Source organism: Erpetoichthys calabaricus, chromosome 15 (genome assembly GCF_900747795.2).
Source record: "Erpetoichthys calabaricus chromosome 15, fErpCal1.3, whole genome shotgun sequence".
In the NCBI taxonomy this organism is placed as follows: domain Eukaryota; kingdom Metazoa; phylum Chordata; class Cladistia; order Polypteriformes; family Polypteridae; genus Erpetoichthys; species Erpetoichthys calabaricus.
The window spans coordinates 8749052-8758725 of NC_041408.2; the positions used below are offsets into that span (position 1 = coordinate 8749052).

Sequence of the window (9674 nt, forward strand, 5' to 3'; positions counted from 1 at the left end):
CCTTGTAGCATCTGCTAGAGGCCGGTGACTCTGCCGCTCATTCCGCCCTTCCCTGTACTTCCACCTTGTCTGTAATATGCGTTTAATTCTCTGTCACAACAGTGGCCAATCAGCAGAGTCTCCCCAGGAACTGATGTAATGTGAGGCGTGCAGCTGGTAATCGTGGTTGTGGCGTCTCTCCAGCAAGTACTGTGCAAGTATTTTAATCTGTGCTGGCGTGCAGCTGATTATCGTATGTGTGGCGTCTCCCCAGCAATGGATTTTATGTGCGCGGTCGCAAGTACCCAATCAGCACTCTCCCCAGCAATTATGTCCTTTATTAAAAAGAGTGCCCCGCGCATGCGCACTTCACCAGAAGACACACACACACGGACACAGGGATTTTATTAAAGAGGATTAAAGAGGATTGTTGTCCCCAGAGGGGACTGGGTGGTCTCGTGGCCTGGAACCCCTACAGATTTTATTTTTTTCTCCAGCCTTCTGGAGTTTTTTTTTTGTTTTTTCTGTCCACCCTGGCCATCGGACCTTACTCCTTTCTATGTTAACTCATGTTGTCTTATTTTAATTTCTTTTTTTGTCTTTTATTTTTCTTCTCTTCATTATGTAAAGCACTTTGAGCTACTTTTTGTATGAAAATGTGCTATATAAATAAATGTTGTTGTTGTTGTTCTTGTTTTATGGTTTGTCATTTGCCAGAATTATATAAAAATGTGTTTTCTCTGTAGTTTTCGCCATTAATACAGGTGAACATAAAACAACTCCCCCTTATTGTACTGTTGGAGTTTCTATAAGCATATTTCTTTCTTTTTATTTGTTGGTTGATTCTGACGACGGGTACAAAGCAGATGTTTAACATGTAAAGGAACAGCAAATTTAATTAAGTCTATGCTTTGCACATCCCTAAAGATGTGCAGGTTAGGTTAATTGGCTCCTGTGCAAGTGTGTGTGCGTGGGACCCTCTGATGGCCGGGTGCCCCTGCCGTGTGCCCACATCCTCTGATGGCCGGGTGCCCCTGCCGTGTGCCCACATCCTCTGATGGCCGGGTGCCCCTGCTGTGTGCCCTGATCCTCTGATGGCCGGGTGCCCCTGCCGCGTGCCCGGAATTAAGTTGGCACCACCTTAATTATTTTCAACTATAACTCTGTTATTTTTTGATCGATTTTTACACTTTTACACGCTATATATGCGAGCTTGGCTGTTCCTGTTCAGCCGGGAATTCTAGCCGTTTCATTCCCGGGAATGTGGGAATGGGAAACATCCGGGAATCTCAGGCTCCCAGTAATCGAGAGCCCGGAAAAGGATTCCCTAATTAGAACACAATTTCGCACGGCAAATGAATATATACCATGTTGTAAAGAAATAACTTCAACTTGAATAATACTAAACGCCATTTTTAAATGAGAATGTGGCAGTTTGAGCGCATTTTTAGCAGAACTCAATCCAAATCAAGGTCCTGGGGGCTTCTGGTGGTGTAGGCCGCAAGGAAAGGTCTAACCCTGGCACCCGTCCACTGTAGAACGCAATGACAAAAAAATCAGACTGAAGTGAAACCAAAGCTCATCGTTAATCTTGCACACCCGCTAGTGACTTTCGCTCTTTTGGATGTTTGTTCATTGGGCCAGTACAAGAGCAGATGAGTGTCGTCAGGTTCACTGGGTGTTGCCTGCTGAACTGTCCACACTGCACTTTTTTGTGCCTTAACGTGGTCTCTTTATATGTTTTAACTAGAGGCTGCATCCACATTTGTATCAGAGCATCGGCAAAACGATGAAAGTACTCAGCAAGCTTCAGGCAGCAGCTTACACGAGCTCCCTGATCAAGTTGTGGAAACTGGAGAAAGGTAATGCTGCACTTTAATTTGATCATCGATATTCGGAATCAATTATTCTTTGCATGTTTTCCTGAACTACTGTATGTTATCAGCAAAGTGGATCCTAACATTGTTTTTTTTTTTTGTTTTTTTAAGGTTGCAGAATCCATTTATGGCAGCATGTGTTTAGTTTAGAGCAGGGGGTCTCCAACCTTTAGAGCTACTTTTACAAAATAAAAATGGCCGAGAGCTGCTCATGTTTTCTAACGTTTATTCACATAGCGTATTTGATTTTTTTGTTTTGTTTTTTTATTAATTTTATTGTAATCATTCGGTACATATAGATCAATTTTTACAAAAAATAGGATTGAAAACAAATCAAACCCCACCCCTGAGAAGGAGAGGGTGGCCTAAGGAGTAAAACTTAAGGCTTGTAAACCTTCCTAAATTATTGAGTTTAATAGGGCAGAAAAAGATAAATGGAGAAGGACAAGAAATGTGGAAATAATTATTTCTTCTTATTCTAAAATATTATTGATCAGATCAGGTTTTGAAAAAATTCTGTGCAGATCACCTAACTGAGAATTTGATTTTTTCCAATTTCAAATAATATAAAACATCGGTTTCCCACTGACTTATTAGAGGAGAGTTAGGATTCTTCCAATTTAACAAAATCAGTCTGCGTGCCAAGAGTGTAATGAATGCAATCACCGTTTGCTTGTCCTTCTCCACTTCACATCCATCTGAAAGAACACCAAACACAGCTGTTAGTGGGTTAGGAGGGATTGTGACGCCAAGGCTGTCTGAAAGGCACTTAAAAATTTTGGTCCAAAATGTTGTTAATTTGGTGCAGGCCCAGAACATGTGACCCAGTGAGGCAGGAGCTTGGCTGCAGCGTTCGCAGGTTGGATCTTGCCCTGGAAACATTTTGGACAGTTTTAAGCGAGACAGATGAGCTCGATATATCATTTTTAGTTGAATAATTCTATGCTTTGCGCATATAGAACTCGAGTGAATTCTCTGCTTTGCTACCTTCCACTCCTTTTCTGATATATTAGATCTTTTTCCCATTGTCCTCTTGGATCTTTGAAAGGAAGGGACTCTAATAAAATTTTATATATTGCAGAAATGGTGTCTAAGTCCTCGAAATTGAGCAGTAATTTTTTCCAGCATGGTGGAGGGTACAAGATGAGGAAAATCGGGCAGGTTGTGTTTGACAAAGTTTCTAATTTGAAGATAATGAAAGAAATGTGTAGCTGGAAGGTTAAACTTGGAATGTAATTGTTCAAAGGATGCAAAAATGTTGTCTATATAAAGATCTCTGAGCAATTTAATCCCAAATCTTTTCCAGATATTAAAAACTGGATATGTTTGCGAGGGTTGAAAGAGGTGGTTCTCTTGCAGGGGTGCCACAGATAGAAGATTTTCCATCTTAAATTGCTTTCTAAATTGGTTCCTTGTTCTGAGTGAGTGAAGCACAATTGGGTTATTAGTATATTTGCGATAACTTGCATTTTTTGGAGCGCAGAGCAGGGAATATAAAGAAGGGCTGCAGGATTTTATTTCTATTGCGGACCAAGCCTGTGTATGTTCATTTATTTGTGTCCAGGTTTTTATGCCTTGTATGTTTGCTGCCCAGTAATAAAACTGAAAAATAGGTAGAGCCATGCCACCTTCTGCCTGAGGTCTTTGTAGGGTCGCTCTTCGGATACGTGAATGGTTTTGAGTTCCAAATAAATGAGGTTATGGTTGAATCTAATTGCTTAAAAAATGATTTATTGATATATATTGGGATGTTTTGAAAAAAAAAAAAAGGAGCTTAGGTAGGATATTCATCTTAACAATGTTAATTCTTCCGGCTAGAGTGAGATGAAGGGTTGACCATCTATGCAAGTCTTGCTTAATTTTTTCCATACATACGGCGAAATTTTGTTGATAAAGAGCTTTATGTTTACTTGTGATATTTACCCCGAGGTATTTAAACTGATCTGCTATGGTAAAAGGTAGGGTGTCCAATCTGATATTATATGCTTGTGAATTCACTGGAAAGAGTATACTTTTATTCAAATTAATTCTGAGACCAGAGCTCTTTTGAAAATCATAGCTTATTTCAACCCAGACAAACTGAATAAGCTTGTTTTGCCTGAACGTCTACAAATTGTTGGCGTCCACAACTCACATTTTGCATTAAAACATCACAAAAAAATATTGAGTTCACCTGCAAGTGCATTTTGTGTGTCTGTCTGCATTTTCTAGTGTATCTCACACTATTGAATTAAAACATGAATGCTGTCAGAACAAAACAATGCAATTCCAAATTCACAGATGTGACGTATTCATTTGTCATTTTGTCACATGTCACTGTGTCACTTTATTCACACGTGTGATGTGTTGTTCAGTTGGTCAGATGACTGGCACTGAGTGTGTTGTGGAGTGGAGCCCCTCAGGTTCACTCTTCTGGAGTCATTTAAATGTCCATCTTGTTCTGAACTTTGACTTCATGACATTCATGTCAGACTCACAGAGGTATGGAGACCCAAACAAAACAGACATTTTCAGAACTGCTTCGTGAAGATTCTTCTAGTTATCTGGCTCTGCTAAGTTCCAGAAATGCTGTTGAGACTTTAACTGCACATTATTTTGAAGGTTTACTAATATATAATTATATAAAATTCAATGTCTGTCTGTTTGTCTGTCTGCTTTCACGAGAGAACTACTTCACGGATTTAGATTTTTTTCTATAATTTGCTTGAACATTTCGGTTGATTTTGCGACTTCTCTCATTTTGCTATGTGTCATAATACCGATTTATTTGTGCGAATCTGAGAAACACGCAGCGGGCCGAGCTTCGGCTCACCAGCTTCGGGTCGTGTTCCTTAACTCTGCTTAGCTAGCGAACGAGAGAACAATTGAATTCAACTTTTGTTTGATATTTAAAATAAAGTGTTACTTAGGTCTTGATGAGTTTGAGTCCGGATATTCTCTTAAGTGTGTGCCACATTGGAAAGAGAGATTGCAAATCAGATTGTGGGTCGTGATTTTGTGTTAAAAGGATCGTGATATGATTTTTTTTGGAAAGATCGCCCACACCCCTAATTTGACTAATCAAGTTTTCAAATTTATGTAGGATTCATTAACCCTACTTGGAAAGGGGTTGTGAGCTACCGGTAGCGACGTGTTGGAGACCCCTGGTGTAGATAGATGGATAAGTAGGAAACACACTCTCTAATAGACAGACACACTGCATTGCGAATTGATGCGAATTTGTTTACCGGTCCGCAGAAAATTTTTGCCTGTCCAGAAAGCGGCAAGGCCAGGCCATTATATGAATGTTATAAATGCATGTCGCTGCTCCGTGAAAGCGTGGCGTGTGAAATCGCCGGTCCGCAGCGCTCTTCCTATAATAAGCCCGGAAGCACATGATGATATGAGCTGCTCCTTTTTTAAAACCCGGCAAGACGATCGATCGGGGTTAAACGAGGGGCTCAAAGGTCCAAGGGGAAACCCCGTAACATGAGTGTTTTAGACAAAAATTAGAGTATGCTCACAAATCACAGTATCGTTATTTTCCTCAGCTCTGGTTACCCCAGCGTTTCTTGTCATGGTCACCTCCATTTCTTCACATTTGCCCTCATTCATGGCAAACATCAACTTGATTATTATTTAGAGGCGTTAGGTGGATAGAACTGGCATATATGGGTTGGAGACGGTGGCACTGACCAGAAAGCAGGAGACAGAGCTGGAGGTGGCAGAGTTAAAGATGCTAAGATTTGCATTGGGTGTGACGAGGATGGACAGGATTAGAAATGAGGACATTAGAGGGTCAGCTCAGGTGGGACAGTTGGGAGACAAAGTCAGAGAGGCGAGATTGCATTGGTCTGGACATGTGCAGAGGAGAGATGAGGGATATAATGAGAGAAGGGTGCTAAGGATAGAGCTGCCAGGGAAGAGGAGAAGAGGAAGGGCTAAGAGAAAGTTTATGGATGTTTTGAGATGGGACATGCAGGTGATGGGTGTAACAGAACAAGATGCAGAGGACAGAAAGATATGGAAGAAGATGGTCCACTGTGGTGACCCCTAACAGGAGTAGCCGAAAGAAAAAGAAAAGAAGAAGAAGAAGAAGGTGGATAGAACTGGCAAATGTTGTTGGGTGGAATGGACTGTTCTAGCGTTCGACTAACAGCCGCTAGATTGTATTAGCGGCACTTCTGCAAAGCAAGCGTAACTGTGGCACGTGTTGCATGTTTGTATACTCCAAGTCCATGTAACCTGAAATGCTATGCAAATGCAATGAAACGTTTCTGCATAAGAGACAAAATACCTCGTCTGTTTTAACGTCTGTGATTTTTGTTTTCCTTTTAGTGATAATTCTAAAACTGAAAATCAACCAAAAGAAAATGGAATCCCCATGGAGGATGACCGGTTTGAGGAGGTCATCAATTTATCTGCCGAAGTAAAGCCGTCAAAGCTCGACATTGCCAGGGAAGGAGATGGCAATGTTGGCACAATAATTCCTGTAATTGCCTTTACAGAAAACGGCTCTCTTGGGACATTAACAAATGTGGATGGCGTTCAGTCACCTCAAACAACAGGTTTGTACTTTTGTTTAACGTTTAAGGCATTTTCACACCTGCCGGCTCAGTGTTTTTATTATTTTGTTTAACTCTGTTGTGATTTCACTGGAAGTCTGCTTGGTTCTGGCAGATGTGAATGTGCCAGTCGCATTCTGGGGTGGACAAAACCAATTGTAGTGAGACCCTTTGAAACAGAAGGTCCTGGTGTGGTCCAGACGAGCAACCCTGGAGCGGTTCACACAAAGTATGAATGTGGTTTAACACAAGACCAATCTGACTATAACTGTGCATTATGGGTAAAATTGTGCCACAGTAAGTGCCTGCGGTCGCTAATTAGGGGATCTCGTTCACAGTGATGAGTCGAGGGTTACCATCTAGCATTAAAAACAATAAAATGTTAAAAACAAGAAATATAAATATGCACTGCGACGTGCGAGACCCTGCCTTGCACCCCAAAACACGAGGCTGACAGGAACAGTGCGGTTATTTATTACAGCGTGTTCTACCGCTCTCCAATAATCAGAATCCATCCATTATCCAAACCGCTATATCCTAACACAGGGTCACTGGGGTCTGCTGGGGCCAATCCCAGCCAACACAGGGCGCAAGGCAGGAACAAATCCCTTGGCAGGGCGCCAGCCCACCGCAGATAATCAGAATCAGAAAACTTTATTAATCCCGAAGGATTACAACTTAACAACAGACAAGGGACATGTTACACTAAGAGCACGTATAAAAGTAATCATGTAAATATAATAAATGTAAGTATCAAACGAAAGTACAGAGTGTTGCACCTTAAGTTAGGCGGAGTGGTGGCTCTGAGGCTAGGGCTCTGCACTGGAAATCAGAAGGTTGCTTGTTCGAATCCCGTAAATGCCAAAAGGGACTCTGCTCTGTTGGGCCCTTGAGCAGGGCCCTTAACCTGCAATTGCTAAGTTCTTTGAGTAGTGCTATATAAATGCAAAGAATTATTATTATTATTAATATTGCACATTTTGAGAACAAATAAGGTTATTCTCATGTGAAGAGCAGACGATTTATTGCACAAGAACAGATAGTATGTTGCACATTTCAAGTACTTGGAAAAAATGTAAGGGAAGACGGGGCAAGTTGTCTCAAGTTTTACTTAGTCAGCTGTGGATGGGTCAAATATAAAGTTATTGCCAAGCAAAGGCCTGCATTGATTAGGTAAATTACCGTTAAACAGATACAAAATAACAAGCATTATCAACAGAGATACTTAGTATGTAATAAACTAATTTAAACCGGGACACCTGAGATGTGACAACATACCCCAGGACATACAGGGGCGTGTTGTCACGAATAGTTAAAGCTGTCATCAGGTAGGCCTTTAGAACATACCGACTACAAGAAATGTACTTGGCCTCAATCACGTTAGAAAGAAGCAAATCACCAAGCTGCGTAATCAACTGACCCTGCCGAATACGCTTATGAACTCTTGAAAATGCAGCCTGTTTAATGGCATTTTATGGTTCTTCACCGGGTGGTTGTGGTTCCTCGTGGATCCATTGCTTGCCCAAGCACCATTTCAATCTGGGACGAGTTATTTGCAGATGAAGCTCATTCTTCGTGCTTTGATAAACTTACTAATTATGCGGGGGGAAAGAAAAAACCCAGAGATAAGCGGTATGGTAGTCTACATAGTGGGACACCAACAGATGAAGAAGACCTGACCTTAGTCGTCGTGATGGTATGCAGCGAGAGTCCTTTTAAAATCAGGAACCCATTGGTATTTTACAAATCGGTCACTTGGTTATTCATTGTGTGGAGCCTGTTACAGATCTAAAGGTCCTTTCTGGAACCTTCACGTGGACAGAAACCAAAACTGGTTCCTCTGTGGCGTCGCTCCGGAGAACCGCTCCGGCACCTTCCTTTTCAAGTGTCTGAAGGCATCTCAGTGAAGAATGATCACTTTGTATTTTTTTTCTTTCTCTTTCAGAGGTTGTCTAAGGTCGATCCCCAGAAAGCAGCTTGGGATTTTCCTACTTTTGTGTTCCCGATGTCCAAGGAGAAACGTGCAGCATGAACAAAGGAAAAGTACAAACACTGAATATAACAATTATAAAAAGCAAAACAAACAAGTTAGATAACCAGAAGCCTTTTCCATTAGAAGACCAACTAATGTCCCTTGCTTTACTCGATCACTGTGTATGCATCGTGGATTTTGTCCTCTTTTGTTTTCTTGACCAATTTCCAGAATTTTCCGCCCAGTTGCTGTGTGTCTATCCACCATATCTTTAAAATAGAAAACAGATTTAATGGTGCAACGGTCAGCGTGAGACTGTCGCGTCAGGGGTCTTAGATTCTCCTCGAATTAACTTGATACTTGAAGAATCCTCGTTAATTTCCGTGAAGAAGTCCTCGAGGTTGATTTTTTTTTTAAGCCTTTTTGGTTTAAACATTCTGAGCAGCTTAACTCTTAATAAAGAAGAGATTTGGATTTTTTTTTCCTGCAGTAAACGAGTCTGTAAAGTAACGTTTGGTTTTTTTTCTGAATTTCATGTACAGAAAGTGCAAATATAGGAAAAAATACTATTTTGAATTCTTAAATATACTGTATGCTTTCCCTTGAAGTATTTTGTCAAAGCAGCTTCTAAATGTATTAATTCTATTAAAGTACCACAGAGTATCATTGTTGAATTTTGAAGTACGGTAATATAACTCGGTGAATCGATACCCTAAAGTAGATGACAATATCATTTCTTACAGTATATTTGCTGCTACTGTGAAACATTTCCTTTGCCTTATCTGATCAGGAAAGCAAACGAGGAGGTGACGAGTTTGGATGTCTTGTTGCGATTGCTCGTTTCAGAGCAGGATGCGCTAATCTGCTGATAAATGACGTTTAAAAATGCAGTCCTAAAATGTCACGTTTTAGGCTTTGTGTAAGAAACACTTGAATTGTGTACTTTTTATTTTATTTCTAGCTGCTGCTGAGTATGGTTCTCAAAGCTTTGCACTTTTAAGCAGTTCTCCCGGGAATTGTGTAAATACTCTTAAAATTCCAATCGATGGTACGGAAAGGCGTTTGCAAGACAACTGCCTGGGATAATGTTGACTTTTGAAATACTAAAGTAAACTTTTTATGCAGGGATCTTTTAATAACAAAATATCTCTATTTAAATGATTTATCAATAGCATTAAAATATCTAAAAAGGTTGTATATTTTAATATAATTCCTGAAAGTAAACCACAAAGCTTTGGAAACTGAGAAGGATGCCTCGGCCCTTCTGATGACGGGAACTGCGGCGGTTTGTATTCAGAGGTG

At 40.6% G+C, this 9674-nt stretch overlaps 1 protein-coding gene across 7 annotated transcripts in view; it reads left to right on the forward strand.

Annotated features, from left to right (window-relative positions):
- The window catches only part of map7b (microtubule-associated protein 7b), a 100600-nt gene extending 91774 nt beyond the window's left edge, over positions 1 to 8826 (forward strand). For all 7 annotated transcript variants that reach the window (XM_051919282.1, XM_051919283.1, XM_051919284.1 and 4 more), the window contains 3 exons: positions 1730 to 1841; positions 6174 to 6403; positions 8346 to 8826. In XM_051919282.1, coding sequence (XP_051775242.1) covers positions 1730 to 1841; positions 6174 to 6403; positions 8346 to 8356 — 353 coding nt within the window. In that variant the 3' untranslated portion in view covers positions 8357 to 8826. The remainder of the gene's footprint in view (positions 1 to 1729; positions 1842 to 6173; positions 6404 to 8345) is intronic.
- Positions 8827 to 9674: the final 848 nt, after the last annotated feature.